The sequence below is a fragment of the Pleuronectes platessa genome, chromosome 20 (genome assembly GCF_947347685.1).
Source record: "Pleuronectes platessa chromosome 20, fPlePla1.1, whole genome shotgun sequence".
NCBI classification, from domain to species: domain Eukaryota; kingdom Metazoa; phylum Chordata; class Actinopteri; order Pleuronectiformes; family Pleuronectidae; genus Pleuronectes; species Pleuronectes platessa.
The window spans coordinates 8,589,619-8,606,237 of NC_070645.1; the positions used below are offsets into that span (position 1 = coordinate 8,589,619).

At 42.0% G+C, this 16,619-nt stretch overlaps 2 protein-coding genes across 2 annotated transcripts; both read right to left on the minus strand.

The window, feature by feature from the left end:
• Positions 1 to 1,610: 1,610 nt before the first annotated feature.
• ppp1r42 (protein phosphatase 1, regulatory subunit 42) lies at positions 1,611 to 6,574 on the minus strand. Its single transcript, XM_053412775.1, has 8 exons — positions 6,142 to 6,574; positions 5,895 to 6,061; positions 5,666 to 5,804; positions 4,701 to 4,817; positions 2,965 to 3,082; positions 2,724 to 2,858; positions 2,175 to 2,291; positions 1,611 to 1,899 (listed from the first exon to the last, which is right to left on the minus strand). Coding segments are annotated over exons 1-8 (927 nt in total). The 5' UTR covers positions 6,274 to 6,574; the 3' UTR covers positions 1,611 to 1,897.
• Positions 6,575 to 9,418: 2,844 nt separating this feature from the next.
• On the minus strand, positions 9,419 to 14,271 carry cops5 (COP9 signalosome subunit 5). The gene is made up of 8 exons (XM_053412344.1): positions 13,976 to 14,271; positions 13,524 to 13,758; positions 12,548 to 12,676; positions 12,070 to 12,135; positions 11,700 to 11,785; positions 11,405 to 11,516; positions 10,505 to 10,653; positions 9,419 to 9,816 (listed from the first exon to the last, which is right to left on the minus strand). Exons 1-8 carry the CDS (start codon positions 14,110 to 14,112, stop codon positions 9,726 to 9,728), a joined length of 1,005 nt encoding a protein of 334 aa, XP_053268319.1. The 5' UTR covers positions 14,113 to 14,271; the 3' UTR covers positions 9,419 to 9,725.
• Between the last annotated feature and the right edge of the window lie 2,348 nt (positions 14,272 to 16,619).

The following is a 16,619-nucleotide window of genomic DNA, read 5'->3' on the forward strand; positions in this document are numbered from 1 at the left end:
GTATGACAACAGATATTTATCCATAGCTCCGGCAAATACAACAGAATCTGAGCTGATGGCTCGGTGACATGTTCGAGTCCCAGCAGCCAGGCGGTTTGAGCCCTGCACAAACTGCTGGGATCTCTGTAATATGGAGTTTACCTCTGGTGTTTCTCAGCGTCTTGAGAAACGACATGAAGGCGATCCAAAGAGGGGCTTCGATGGGTCAGAGAAGTGGCTCTTCAACGTGGAACAGTCCGGGTCGACGTCCAGCTTATCCTTAAATAAAGTGGCGCGTCTGCAGAGAAGGCGCGCAACGCTCCCTCCTGTGCGCGCATCCAAACACTTCACCTGTGTGCGTAAAAGTCTCAGGAGCCCTTAATTTATTGGATACACAAAGCGGCGGACGAGTATTTGCCTCCGACCTAATTAATCACTCCCTCCTGAAGGAGAAGTCCGCTCCTTTCCCCCTCTCCCAACTTATTTCTAAGGGGCAGCAGAGGCTCGTTTTCAACGCCAGAGGCACAACTCCCTTTTTCCTCGAACGCTGAAATGTGGTAGGGCCACATCCTCGCTCTAATTGGCTACGAACCTGACACTGCATTTTCGTTCAAGCCTATCAAACAGTGGGAAACGGGAAGAAATTGAGTCAAAATTACCTCAAAATCGTGCTTCACTATAAAGGCTATATCGTCAAAAGGCTATTTGCAGTGGACCGTGAAGACAAGCTGACAAGTGTAAGGCGATATGCAAAACTTGGGCCTAATTGTCAGGGTGTGTTGAATTGCATCGGAGCAGCTAATAAATAAACTGCAGCGCTGCAATCAACAGGCAGGCGTTTGGAGGACATTCTTGGGAGAGTCATAAATTAATCACTCGGATTTCCAGGGCTCCAAACGGAGATGTCGGCATTTTAATGAAAGGAATTATTCATAATGCGTATGTCCTCGGACTGTTCTTAATAAACATTGTTTTTGTAAGGATGAGGCATAGCAGCGTTTGCTCCGGCCGCTAATTACAAGGTGAAGTAAGAGGAGGTTAAGTAAGCTGGTTTCCCTAATTACCCCCCCAACGTCTTCCTGGGGTTACACGCCCACGTGGCTCCTAAATAAATTCCTCCAAACATCTCGTAACAAGGATGACAACAGCTACATCCGTTTTGTTACACACTTTAAGAGAGGGATGAGTCATCGATCCCAGGTGATGAAAAGAAGCATGTGTTGTTGGCCTTGCAATGTCAGGGCAGAGCCATCAGTCAGATTGTGCCACTCTAAGGCTCATGGATCATTTGTAGAAGAAGAAAACACGCACACACACACACACACACACACACACACACACACACACACACACACACACACACACACACACACACACACACACACACACACACACACACACACACACACACACACACACACACACACAACATCGGAATCATTTGTAAAACTTAACAATGTATTCAGACCCCAAAAAATACAATTATAAATGAATCAGTAAGTGAGGAGGAGAAATTCAGCAGAGTCAAAATTCTGAACATAAAGCAAACTATTTATTATTTTGTTGTTTAATCTTCTTAACGTATTCCAGCCTTTTAAGCTACATTCATAACAACGCAGATTGAGGTAAGACAAAGATCAAAACAAAACATTCGAACATGTGACAGTATTTCTTTGAAACCAGACAAGGCAGATGATATAATCCAACGGGTCATGGAGCTCACACAGAGTGGAGGTCACTGACTATAAATAATAATATGATAAAAGAGCTGCAGCTGAATTGAACAGTAAATAAAGCAGTATAGCTCTGTTAGTTCTGGGCTGTGGGTGGACAGGTCATCGGACTGGTGGGTTGGTCCTCAGCACCTTTGCCGCCTCGTGAAGCCCCCTCATAGGAATCTTCAATGTAGTCGTTAATGTCCTTAGAGTTCAGATAAAACCAAAAGGAAGCAGTTTATGGTTCAACAATCATTGAAATCATCAGAATTTTGGCTTGGAATAGAGATCTTTTTTTCAATTTAATTTTGGGGAGAAATAAGACGGATTAGAGTGTTCGGGGAGATCAAACCTAGTGGTCATTGTCATCCATCAGAATTTAAATCCTTTAGCATGTACATTCTATAGAACAGCTGAATGTATGTGTCTACAAAAGCAAATAGTTAAATGGAGTCAGTCTAGAAACAAACGTGTACTCACAGCTGAGATCTGTGTGAGCGAGGACAGCGGAGCTGAGAGACTGCTGTGGCTTCCACCTCTGCCTGTCATGGCTGCAGAGGTGACCGGGATGTGGACGCCGAGTCATATGAAAGTCATCTGGAACAAAAACAAAGTCAGAAGAGAACACACACACACACACACACACACACACACACACACACACACACACACACACACACACACACACACACACACACACACACACACACACACACACACACACACACACACACACACACACACACACACTCAAATGTGTCAAACTGACCCAGAATAATTAATAAATAAATGAGTAAAGAATAATGACTAAAATGGGAACAGATAATACGATAAAAGTCATTCAAATCAAGGGAACACATTTTTAGGGATTTTTAATATATATATAAAAAAAAAAATTTTTCAAGAATGTAGCCCCGTATCCAAACTATCACATAAGCAGTAAACCTTAATAACCCACATGCATATTAAATCAGAAACGTGGATTGAAAGTGGGACAATAAAAGAAAGGTTCAGAAATGAGTCACTAACTTGTAAAGGGATCGGGGCTCGACGGTCCAGGCAGCATGAGAGGGTTGGTTTTTTTCTTCTTGGCCTCTTTGGATGTTTTCCAGTTAATGAGGAACTGTCTGGTGAACTCATTAATTTCCCTTCCGTCAAGAACCCCTGCAAAAATATATGAGGAGTTCCAAAATTTTTTTAATGTTACTATTACATGAAAATAAATAAGTATCAGTCAAATGCAATGAGCAAGAAAAAGTTATTTCTCTACCAAGTCTTTCGCATGTGGTAATTAGACGATCTCTGTACTTTGTTTTTTTACTCGCAGGATTTCCTCTCAGATCCATTTGAAGCAGCTGAGGCCAGAAGCCAAACACGTCCTCTAACTCCTGAAAATGCAGAAAAATACTCTTTTACTAAATGTGTTGTGTTTTCAAATGGCAATACCACACTCAATGACTAATAGAAAACTTTCTCTGAAACACATTTTTCTGATATGATAACTAATCAGAGGCAAACATCAGAAAACTTTTAAAGCCCCGGTGTAAGTGAATGCTAATGTGAAGTACAAGGGCCAGGGGAAAGTGCATAAACAACACATCAGTCTATTTTAATAAACAGTGTCGCCGGTGTCATGTAACTACAAGTTTTCTCCTGGGGCAGTGTGAGGCTGGCTCCTCCAGCGAGTTGCCTGCAGTTGTATGTTTATCTAAAGGCACATTAATCCAAGCCTGGAAATATGAATACTCTCTGGACACGCTCTGATTGTTCATTGCCTTCCTGTCTTGGCCAAAGCGCTTCCACTTTTCCAGCTCGCGCTGCAATCAGTTCAGAGGGGACCCCTGAGCACCGCGCGCTCCCAGGCTTTGATAAATGATCGTGTCAGGGCTGTCACTCAGAAGGCCCTCACCGAAGAGCAGCCCAGCCCCAAATTGCCCCCCACGCGGGGGTGTGGAGAGCAGCAAAGGGCTGGAGACTCGCTGAGCTTGGCCAGCTCTCTCGCCTGGACTAATGATGGGCCAGTTATGAACCTGTATTTGACCAGGGCTTCGATTCCCCCGTCCTCTCGGCCCTGCACACAGCTAACGGCCTCTGAAGATGCTCCCCATTTGTCACCCTGGCTGACTGCCTGTCATAATCTATTTTAAAAATCCATAACGTTTCCTCTGGACTCTGACCAAAAGCGCCGAAGAAGGGACTGATCCTTTGGAGTGCTGTCTTTGCAGAATCAATATTGGCAGATGGGTTGAATAAATTATGGGAGTTATCTGCTCAAAATGGCACGCGTACAACAATTACCTGCGTCAACTTCTCGAAAGCAAATCATTTGTTCTGAGAAAGTAGTCGAAGCAAAGTAGTCAATAACAAAATGCTCTCAATGTGTCATCCGGGTGTGAAACACAAACACAAAAGAGAAGAGGAATCATTCCCTTTTTATGAAGCCATCCACCGTTTCAGTTAGTAAATCAATTCAAACAGAAAAATCAAGCAGGTCGTTTTTTCAAAGAAGTGACCGGGCATAAATCATATCTCTGCATCAGATGAATCTCCCGTAAAGTTAAGTAGCCGTGGTTTAGGGTATCAAACAGGGGATTCTAAGGCAGAGAGGAAAAATCTGCCTCCCAAGGAAAAGGAGAAACTTGTGCTTGTTTAAAGCTGTCAGCGAGAAAAGTCTCCGGGGGAAAGGCCGGTTGATTTGTTGAATAATTCGGACCCTGTGTAAGTCATGCAGACTGGGAACCCGTGGCAGGATTTGCAGGATTTGGTTCTTTAGAACCCTGCTCTCCATCTCATTTCACACATCACTGCAGAAAGCTACAGGACAATATTCATGATGACCCGAAACTACTAATCGTGGTATGTTGACTTAAATATGGCATGTCATGCTGTGATGTGGTACTATTTACTTTGACTGCAGCGCACAGCCAGTGTCTACCTCTGTCTCACTGGAGAAGAATCCCTGGAGTGCAGCTTCTTTCAGACACTTAAAGAAGAAGCTATATTCACCTCCAGGTTGTGTAATTCATTGTCAGCAGCAGAAAAATTCTGGATTCCCCTCAGCACTGCCAGGTCCCTGATATCATCAATGTTGTTGTTACTGATATTCAGGACACAAAGAGATTCCTGTGCAAATGAAACAGGTTTAATTTTACAGTCAATAAAATGAGAGAATATCACAAATAAGCATAACATGAAGAAGCCCCGGGAGAGAAGGAGGAGACGGAGCAAACCAAGCGCATTTAAATTATATACACAGAATAAACACAACTTCCCATAAAAAGGAGAAAAATCCCATAGAAAATTGATATGTGTTTATTATGGACGCACACACACACTCAAAGAAACTATTCTGTGTGTCCAAAATAAATCCAAACTTATAGTACAGTTTTTATTTGTTTTTGATCCATTTGGATTAAGCATCAGCATCTGCCCTCTTCATGAGCCTGAACTACTAGGACCACGTCCAAATCCTACTCTTAGATAGTGCTGCTGCTAAATATTCATCTTGGTTTGAAGTTCTCTAACGGCACATTTATAAAAAGCTGGAACTCTTCAAATTTGCACAGCAATTTCTTTTAATTAGCCAAACAAACAAGAAGCTGAGACTTTTGGTGTGTTTATCCACGGCCTGGCCAGTAAACGCAGTAAACAGACCTAACTGATTTGTCAGACCCGAGAGAGCAACAGAGCGCCCTTTGACATCATCAAACCCCCGCACCATATTCTGCTTTTACAGGGATCACTCGTCTCGAAGAACTCTGAAATATTTTACACTGGATGTGATCACCTACCGGGTTGATACGCCACACACATTTTTATTTTAAGAGTTCAAATGAGCCTTTTTCTCTGACCTTTTTTTCTTAAAATACCTATTATTTCAAAGGAATACAACTCAATTCATTTAGGGAGTGTGTATGAACCTTATTTTCTCAAACTAAACTTGCACTGAACAGTGTGAAAAGAGGTCATACAGCGAGTGAGAGTAGAGTCCTGGGGTCAAAGAGCAGCTTCTCCCCTGGTGCCAGCCTCTGATTCTCCAGATGAAGCTCCTTGAGCTCCCGGAGCTGCTCTAGGCCCTCCACCACTGCGATCCGGTTTCCACCCAGATACCTGCAGAGGCGGAAAAAACACACATATACGTTTCCACGGACCTCGAGCTCGACGAACGGGACAACAATGAGTTCAACTTTTTCCACTCACAGTTTGGAGAGCATCTGCAGACTGGAGAGATTTTCTATACGAGCGATGTTGTTGTTCTGCATGTACAGATGGGTGAGGTTGGAGGCAAAGCCGAGGTTGCAGATGTTTGTGATCTGATTGTCGTACAGGTACAGAACAGTGAGGTTTCTGCACATGGAGACATCACCCTGAGAATCAAATGAAAACATGAGGCACGGAAGAGCAAGAAGAAGCAAAGAATGGACGAGGTTCCATAACGGACACTTACGATGTCTTCGATGTTCTTGCTGGAGAAGTGAAGGTGCGTGAGTGTCTTGAGGTAGTCGGGGAAGGAGAGGCCCCTTTTCTTCTTGAAGTGGTTTCTGGATTTGGCGATCAGATCTATGTTCAGCTGAACCATGGTGGCTGCTCACAGACACACCTTCAGAAAGGATCCTTTTCAGCTTCAGCCGAGCGTTCGGCCCGCAGCAACGACTACAGCTGTCTGTCCATCTGTCCGTCTGGGGGACAAATACACGTGTGAGCTGTAAAAGACAGAATCAGGCAAACCCCAGGTCTCCTCTGTTTATCTATTGAATTCAACTTACTTCAGCCATCGGGGTTATAAAATGACCAATTGTCAAACACTAGACTCTAAACGGCCTGAATCCGAACTGTCGATTCACAGTTCTCCAGCAAACTGGCTAAGAGGCCAAACGCGGAGTGACCACTCAATCTTTGTTGCAATTAAAGGGTTCAATTCCCCCGAGCTTCTTCTGTACCCAGGGGGGTCATATATTAGCTTGACCTGACACTGGGATATGAAATGTTGAACTTTGAACTTACTTTACTCAGAGGATTTATTTTACATCAACTCTTCTTTGCTGGTTGTACAGAGTGTAGCTATAGCTAACACAAGGAGAGGGACAGGGAGGGGGGGACTGCAGGTCTGTACCCACATGAAGTTCTAGGAGACGCGAGGCCCTGATCGATGAGAGCTGAAGTATGGACAGACGCTAATGACGTGAGCTTACAAACCTCGGAGGATCTTCTCTCGCTGAGGAGCAGCAGTTTATCACTGTCAAACACAGTGCGCCACACTCAAAGGTGTCCGGGTGCAGTTCGTGAGGAACATAGATTAAAACAATGTGAATAATCACAACATGTCGGTGATACCATCCACGTTTAGTTACAGAAGCCCCCAAAAATCGCATTTCCCCTTTTTACGTTGAATGTGTCAGATATAAGTGAAACCCTCCTACCTCTCTGCTCGGTGAAGGGTTTTAGAACAATGGCAGGTTAGAACATTTCTACGAAGTTTTACAGCAACGAGGCGACGTCGTTTTGTTTGAGACGAGAAGCGCAGTTGCCGTGGAAACTACAGAAGCAGCGCGGCTGTCACAGCTGATCGGTCAGCACGAGCGGTAGATCCTAGAGGGCACTTCCGGTGTCAACAGAATCTGCCCTGATATGTGAAGGACCTTTGTTGCCCCACTGGTTTAAAGGCAGCTGACTTTGTTGGGGAACTCAGTACTCATCTTGTTACTTGTTATCTGTGACAAATATTATTTCTATAATCAACATTATGAGTGTAATATTTAGTAAATTAAATTATATTGATTGATATGAATTGGAAATTTATTTAATGATGCAAATACTTGGAGGACTGGAAAGACTGGATAGACAAATGAGATCCTGCTCCGTTATTCTACTAACTACACCATAATAATGCTTTCTCTTCAAGTATTTCATAGATTTTAGAAATTCAATAGGAATGTTGCAAACATGAAAGGCACTGACAGACAGTGAGGCTCCATTGAAATTGTAAGGATTATTATAAATTTTTTTAAGGCAAATTAATTGGCTTTTTTTAGGGCTTTTAACATGCTCAAATTCTTACCAAAATTTGCAGAAAATTAGAAAGTGGTGAAAATGTACGTATTCTGGAGACATTTTTATGATCAGACTCAAAGCCTGAAAAGCTCTATGTGTCAATATCAGAATCAGGTATTTATATTATATTATATATATTTCCTCATCACAATGTCTTTAACTGTAAAACTTTCTGCTGTTCATATTTACTAACTTACGCTTTTTGCAGCTACTGTGGCACAAGCTACTCTGTGCCTATGTGTCAAAGTGTAAGTGCACAGCGTGATGTGTCAAGACCACAGCACTCTTCTCCGACTGACCCCTGCATTGTTGATCTATATCATGCCATGACCTGGGTTTCCTGTGAGGGAGCGACTTTACGCCACTTATGCAGGACCACATGTCTGAGAGGGGGGGTGTAGCACGTCTCTGAGCCGGCCTCCACCACCTCACACACAACACTGTGCTCGTAGGGTTCATTCTGCTGAGAGTCAAAACCAAACAGAGCATCTGAATACTTCAGCTATTAATCATGAGCTTTATCAACCTGTTGCTCTCATACCAGTGTCATTTACCATCATATATTTTAGTGGGAACAGCAAAGTTGAAGGCATTCCACTGCAATATGTGAACGCATTTTTATAGTAATGGGGAACATACTTTGTGCTAAATATTAAAAGAATAAAGCAAGAGAAATGGATTTTTGGCTGCCAACAATTTGACTTGATTAGAATTTACATACATTTACCTATTCCACCTTAAGTCATGCATACAAATGTCCATCTGGTGATAATCAAAATATTTACATCAACTAGTTCAACGTGTTTCACTGGTTCTTAAATCACCATGGAAGACAGAACATTGGAAGCAACTATTTTAAGTGCATACTCGGAATACTTTCTCAGCTCTGTGACAGTCATCCATGTAAAACATTTAAATATCTGGCAAAAACATGAGCTCTTCAGGAGAACATGTGTTCCATTGAACCTATAGAGTAATTTAAAAAAAAAAAAATTACATTAAAATATAGCCCTATAAATTTCATATTCCTAAACCACTGCACTGAGCACCCTGAATTTAAAGACGCACCTTTATAATACTTACGGAAAATCATTATAAGAAGTGGTGCCAAAGCTCATGCATATGAGAAAAAACAGACGCCCACTCGGCCCCGCTGGGATTCTCTGCTTTGCGATACATGACATAAAAAATATACATTTAGCCATTACAATACCATGAAAAAGACATGACACAAACCCAGGCCAGAGCAGCTGTCTGTGAAAAAAACAGGCTGACTTGGTGAGTGTCTGCTTCGATGGAGAGCAGACACGTTGGGTGAATGGACTCCAGTGTGTGCGGCTTCTGTTTCTGCACTGCATCACTGCCACACCACAACCTGACGAGCCGGCCACTCCGCTGGACTGTGTACCACCGAGAGCCAAACCGTGCTGGGAGTGACTCCGCAGAGACGTCCCACACACGGCAGCCGATTCCTTTTGAGCCTATGCAGAGACTTGAATTTGTTGTTCCATTATGTAACGCCGTGACAGACTGCGCTTGAAAGGCCGACTGGTCCTCGGTCGGGCTGCGCGTGTCTAATTTCTGGGGCTGCAGCTGAGCACAGGCCCGATGTGTAAGAGGATTTGAAACAACAGCCAGAGCGTGACGGCAAACAATAACGCAGTGCACCTGAAGAATCTGTATTATATTTATATGGAAGATGGAATACATGAAGAGGAATATCCAGTGAATTTGATAAACTACCCAGGTACAATATCTGCTTTAGCTGCATAACACTGACCAGAAAAAATACAAAAATTGTATCTAAAAGTAAGAAAATAACACATAAGGTACTGGCATTTTGTAGATATCTTTTTTTATTTTTTGGAGCAGGAGTCCTTAGCTACCTAAAACACAAAAAACTTGAAAAAAAAAAAAAAGTGCTGGACATGCACAAGAAAACATTTCCAGGTGAAATCCAAATCAGATCATAGTCCAGGTTTAATTGGCTGATGTGTTGATTTGATTGAAGAGTTTGTCCTTGATGACCTGAGACATCAGGCCGTGAATCGCCTCGATGGTCGTCTTGCAGCTGAAATAGAACACGGTGGAAAATGGAGATCAGTAATTACCACCAGCAAAACAGACACAGTGTCCAGAGATGTAACATTCACCCTGGTACCAGTTTTTCAACAATAATACATGTTACAGTTATATCTATTGTGTAATCTAATATTACTAAAACTAGTGTTAATTAATCTCAAATATATAGCACGAAAAAGACCAAATCAATGGAAAAGTAATAATGCTGCATGGTTCATTTAGTTTATAATCGCATGTATTGCAATCTAGAAGATTTAAAAACCCGACAGACCACTCAGATTTAGTCTAGAGTTGAAATAATAATCAATTAGTCTTTTTCCATACAAAGAGAAATATTGATTGATTGAGAAAATAATCGGATTATTTAGTAATAGAAATAATCCGTGACGGTCCAAATTCAAATCTCTTACATTTTTTTTTAAAATTCAGATAAAAAAGAATTTAATTGAAATTATTTATGAAATGTGATTTAAAAAATAAACATTAATTATAAACACAATAATATCTTTTAATAGAGTTTAATGCTGTTAATCACACTGTAATTTTTTTTATAAAAGTAAGACCATCTGCTCTTTTCTTTTTAGGATGTACAATATAGAGCAGGCAATGTGATAGCAGCCACAGTCAGCGCTGATCTTCTACTGCCCAAAAGTGTTAAATAAAGAAAAAATATTTACCTGTCTCGTGTTGCTTTGGCCAGTTTGTCCTCAGACTTCCTGTCATGTGTGTCCAACCCGAGCATGAAGCTGCCTCTGCCCAGCTGGGCCTCTGACTGCTCCAGCTTCTCCGACAGGTCAAACACTTGGCCTGTGGTGTAGTCCGAATTCTGACCACCCAACACACACACACAAACAAACAAACAAACACAAGCCAATTCATGCACAATTTGACAACAAAAGCTTGACAACAGATTTCCCACAAAGAACAAGATTGTTTTGCAGGATGACAGCAAATCTGTGAAACAAGCTGCAGGAGCCGCCTTTGCTCCGTGGTGAATGAAAAGAAGTCTGAGAGGAGTTTGCTTAAGGTGAGGCCATGTTTTTAGTGGAAAAGGTAATTAAAACACAATGACACAGGGGCCCCTGACGAGGGTGACAGTGTAGCAACTGACAAAGCCCGTCACCCGTGGAGCAGCTCGTTCTTGACATCTAGTCAATTCATCTTCATCCAAAATGCCAAAGAGCGAACTGTTTGGATAAGCCCGCTGCCTCTTTAGACTGTTTAGTGAAGCTCGGGACAGAGTGACTGCGACCACAATGGGAATTCACATGAGGGCTTTTCAATCTTTACAACGGACTCCTGGGTGAAAGCAGATGATCCATGATGAATCACAACAGCGTCTGTATCATTAGCGCCAGGTCCAACTTTTAATACTTATAACCCCTTATTCAAAAGTTTCAAATTAAGCTTATTACTAACATCAATAAACAGAGGCGCTTTGCTAATAGGCAGCAATAAATCACAGCATCACAAGCTGATGACTGCATGTCTCAATGAGTTATAGTGTAATATTTAACCATAAATCAAAATGTCAAATAATTAGCGAACATTTTGGATTTTTGAAGTTGCCTTCTTACCGTGAGGAGACTTGAGGAACTTAAGGTATTGACCCAGTATTTATTCCAAAGGAGTTCCAGGAGCTTTCTATCGAGGGAGGACTTAAAATAAGTCACCTCCAAGGCATAATACCTGAGAGAGATGAATCAAACAAAAACATCAGCTATGTACAGCATAGTAACACAATCACACAGTAAAGAACCAAGTACATTACAGTAATGTAATTAAGGTAAAAATTATGGACACAATGTGGGACTTATGCAAGTATTTAATATGGCGAGAACAATTTAATAGACTGTATATGTTAACACTCACTGTTTGCAGTGAACACCGAAGTCTTCGATCTTGTTGAGAGGTATTGTCTGATATTCTGAGGGTCCTTCATCAGGAGGTTTGTAACCCTGAAAATCCAAAGAGGAAATACTGAGAACATACAACAGAAGAAAAACATGTTCTCCAATGTACATATGTATGTAATAATAAACAAATAATTAAGAGTTGATTGTATCACCTAGTCCTAAACGGAATCAAATGAGAAATAAAGGTTATAGAACTGAAGTACAAGACAAACTAAAATTGTAAACTACAAATATGAACAGAAAATGGTTCTAAGAATCATTAATAGCATTTTTTTTATTACTTTGAAAGGTATACTCTAAAAAGGGAACTGTGGTCCTTGCTTTACCTTTGGGTAGGTTCTGAAGGCGCCAAGGTTGACTTTCCCTGCAGAAATAGTCCGAGTGGGGTCGATCTGTAGGAAGCAAGATACAGTAGAACAGGAAAACAAAGTCAGGGGTCACACAAACCTCTGGGGATTACTCAGATCTGGCCACCGGGAGCCTTTTGCTGTTGCTGTCAGTGTGCTGAAAATATGCACTTAATCACACGATGCCCGTGGCATTTAGGCACTGCTGAACCGAATGAAGTATAAATAGCATATATAGTTGCAATAGCAAAATATGAATCTGTACAACATGGAAACCTACAACTCATGCATTAAATATGTCACCCCCTTCTCAGTTACACCCACAGCAACGTGGATTGTCATATTAAGCAAGAAAAGAGCTCACTTTCCTAAACTGCTTTTTAATGAGGTGCAATTAGAAATCACTGTTTACCAAGTTTTTGACTTGAAATAACAATGGTTCTGTTTCCTGTCTTACCACAACAGCCACAAATGGCTCCTGAAACTGCTGGTTGAGCATCTGAGTGCTGACGTCTATGCCCGACAGCCAGCATCCGTAGCCTGGATGACTGTGGTACCAGCCAATGGCGTTCTCCAGACGGCCCACCTGAGGGAGAAGAGATAAGACGCAGGTTGTTATCCAAGAGCCTTTACCATTTGAAAACTATTACACTGAAATAAATATTGAAAAACACAAATAGACTGAAAATATTGATTGATTATAATTGTTGTGTTTTCTAACAGAAGAGGACATGTCTAGAGGAGCAATGTCACAGAGTATATTGAACATGAACAACAATTTGAGCTTGGACTTCAAAAGAAATGCAAACAGTATGGAACAATACTGATGACACAGAGATGCGTGATATGAATAACCAGTCTCTGTCACTGAATGTGAAATATACTATACTGTAGTATCTATATAGTAACTGCCTTCCTTGCCTTCTACAGGCAGTGATGATATATCTGATATTAAATTATATATTAGATCATATTGGCCTATAAATAAATATAGTTAATAACATATACGTGCAGTGATGAGCTAAAAGAGAGGCGGTGGTCTAGTGGCAGAAACTTGGACTATGGGCAGAGAAGGTCTCTGGTTCGACTCCACGGAGAGACAACAAAAGACTAACCTGGACTGATCTGTCCAAAAATCCAAGAGTCTCCCTACCCTGTCTAGTGCCCCTGAGCAAGGCACCTTACTCCCCCAACATCTGCTCCCCGAGCGCTGTATATGGCTGCTCACTGCTCTGTGTGTACTGCACCAGATGGGTTAAAAGCAGAGATTAAATTTCCCTACCTGCATGAGTGTGCCTTTGCATGACTGTGCATGTGTTTGGGACGAATAAATGCATCTTATTACTATACAATATCACGTTATGACTAAACAATGAAGGGTTTGATTTTGAATGTCTCCTCCATGAATAAAGTCAGATGTGTGGGTGTCACACCTGTTTGGCATTTTCAATGTACGCTGCCATGTACTCGTAGGCCGCAGCCTGCGCGTTGACCCGTGTCTCTGTGCCTTCCACCGGCAGAGCAAAGCTGTCCATGATCATCATGGTCTCGCCGTCGACCTTCCCCAGCATGAGGCCCATCACCTCCAGGTTTCCTCCGGACCGGGCGTGCATCACCATCTTCAGCAGGGCCAGAGCGGAGATCTTACAGTACTTGAAGTAGTGGTGACTGTGGGGCAAAGAACCGTCACCTGATCAACACCAGCTACATGACGTGTGGTATTCAAGGAATAAGACACGGTGTTGTGAATGGCCACCACGCAGTTAGCTAACAACAAACTGCTAACTCACGACCAAACTGTATTGAACTACAGTAACACGTTAAAGTACCAGACATTTACCTGATAACAAAACCAGTCACCACATCACTACCGGTGTGTACTTACTCCTTCGTCCACGGCTTCGCAGCGAGGATTTCCTGTTGCTGCTTTTTGTCGTATTTGTAGATTTCATCGATGCTCTGCACCTCCTGCATGCTGTTCGACATCTCCCATGTTTTCTGCGCGGTGCTGGTGCCCGCCATGACGCACTGCGACGAACACAAACACGGACTCGAGCTCAGAGAGGCGGAGGACTCGGTTGTTGTTGTTGTTTTTTCCTAAACGCTTGTTAACGGAGCAGAGGCGAGAATGTCCATTCACTCAGGCAGCCATGACAGTGAGTGATACCAACACAACGACTCGCAGTCACACGGGGACGCTCGTGCTAATGTCCACTCTATATAACATTAATGTGTTTGGATACTGACACGGCGTAATTGACGTTATAACTAAACCGCGTGCGTCATAATCTCACTCAGCACTCCAGCTATTTAATTAGTTTTTACCAGATTTAAAGTAGAAGCACCCCTCCCACAAAGAAAAGTGGTAAAGTCCAGAGAGGACAGCAAACTGACTTAATGGCGCACTGACATCTAGCGGCGCTTTGTGGAAACACACCTCTTGTGAGAAAACTGCACAGTCTCAGGTTAGAAATACAGAAACGAGCTCTTTCTTTTTTTTTACTCTACAGCTCCCAACGCTGAACTTGTAAAGAAGCCTGATATTATACGAGTGTGTGTGTGTGTGTGTGTTTGTGTGTGTGTGTGTGTGTGTGTGTGTGTTTGTGTGTGTATATATAAAAACCCTATAGACTAAGTAGCAGGGGAAGATGAACTTTTAATAAATGAATTGATAAGTCGAGAAACAGAAAATTACCCTGTCAACTATTTAGACATTCTAGAACCATTTCTTTCTACTTTTAATTTCCTGTTGTGTTTCTAATTATTATTAATGTTGGTGACATTTCCTTAATAAATGTGTGGAGGTTTTATTACCTCTGCTAAGGAGGTTATGTTTTCACCTCTGATTTGTCAGTCAACAGGTTTATGTAATAAACTACTGGACCAATAACCACACGACTTGGTAGAAGGAAGCTGCATGGATCAGAAATGAACCTATATGGCCCTGTTGAGCTCTGGGGTTAATGAAAATGCAAGAGAATTCAAAACCAACACAAATTAGTCCTCCTTAAGTTTTACTCAACCTGCGTCCCTGAAATTCAAGTATTTGTCCCTTCTGTATTTCCCAAAACACTTTTAGCATTTTGACACAAAACACTGGCATGAAAATGAATTAAATATGGACACTACAGGGGATTCTCAGGCAGTCCATGCCCAACATAGTATATTGCCATCTTTCTGCAGCACGAACCTGAGAAAAGAGAATACATAACACATCAGTATCATTACTTAGGTTTCCATGGCTGTGACCAAACAGCTGCACTCCAGCTGTTGTCCTGAATGAGCTTTGCTAATGAAAGAATACTGCATAGTCACAGGCAGTATGTGTTGAGAGCACAGCATCATGGTTTTAATGTTATTATCAACACATCTCCATACTCTGTGTGCAACAAGCATACTGTGTCAGGGTGAACATTTAAATTAATTACACTGCATACACTACAAGCGACACAAAAGTTTTGTACTAACAGGAGAAAGCTTCCTTCAAAGTCGTACACAACACAATATGGATGATGGGTACACAGTTGTAGCGATGGTGGATACTTGTGTATTCAAAACAAATGAGCTGTTAAAATACCTACCTCGTACATAACTAACTGTCAAGTAGATAAACTAAAGGTCTATTAGAAGAATTTAGATTAACCATTAATATTAGAAGAAGAGAATTTCCTTTTCAAACAGAGAAACTGTCTCTGTTTACACCTTAATCCTAATATAGCTTAAAAACCCAAAGCAAAGAATTAAATCATTTAAACATGCATCAGTAGACATTCAATTATCTGAAATAGTTTTTAATAAAACATGCACTTGTCAAAGTTTAGGTGTGCTATGTCTTGAAAAACAGCTTCGGATTCCTATCACTTGTCTGTGCATATGTACTTCTGGAGTATGAATTACGAAATGTGAGAATGGATTTATTTGTGTGTGTGTGTGTGAAAATAGTGAGTGCTGACGCGAGAGAGAGGAAGAGCAAAGGAAGTAAAAGAAGAAGTGAATAGAATAGAGAATATATGTACAGTGTGTGTCGGGAAAATGAATACAGCAGCTTCTCCAGGCCAGGTGAGGTGTCCCTCCATCATTGTTCACCTGCTGACGAGGTGAAGGCTGTTAAACCCGGAGCAAGAGCCGCCCTCAGCCCGGGAGGGAAACCAGGCTCCTCACCTGTTCGTCCCGACTGCTCCGGTCTCCGTGTTAACCGAGCAGGAAAGGTAAACACGGAGGGTTTTTCACGCATCGACAAAACTGCAGCTAATCGTCAACAAGGAAGGTACATTCTTCTAATGGCGACCACGACGAATCGCGGGACTTGATTGTTTACTCGATTGTTTACTTCGTTTGTTCACGTCGCTTCTCGGGGGAAACACACGCCAAGAAGCGTCTCTAAATCAGTCTGCGGTGCCGTGTGGATGTAAACTGGTGTAAGGTAACAGTGTCCTCGGATATATGTTCTATGTTTTAGCTCGGTTATAGGAAGCTTCTCCCTGGAGGAGCGTTTGTGTCGTGGTTGCCCCTAGCAACGAAATGATGCT

Excerpts from the sequence above, each read along its gene's own strand:
- cops5 (XM_053412344.1), bottom strand. The coding sequence starts at position 14,112 with ATGGCGGGCACCAGCACCGCGCAGAAAACATGGGAGATGTCGAACAGC. Across the intron at positions 13,759-13,975 it reads GCGAAGCCGTGGACGAAGGA|TCACCACTACTTCAAGTACT; the intron begins GTAAGTACACAC and ends TTTGCCCCACAG. Across the intron at positions 12,136-12,547 it reads AGCCATTTGTGGCTGTTGTG|ATCGACCCCACTCGGACTAT; the intron begins GTAAGACAGGAA and ends TGCTTCCTACAG.
- ppp1r42 (XM_053412775.1), bottom strand. The coding sequence starts at position 6,273 with ATGGTTCAGCTGAACATAGATCTGATCGCCAAATCCAGAAACCACTTC. Across the intron at positions 4,818-5,665 it reads GGACTCTACTCTCACTCGCT|GAATCTCTTTGTGTCCTGAA; the intron begins GTATGACCTCTT and ends TCATTTGCACAG. Across the intron at positions 3,083-4,700 it reads ATGAATTACACAACCTGGAG|GAGTTAGAGGACGTGTTTGG; the intron begins GTGAATATAGCT and ends CTGCATTTTCAG.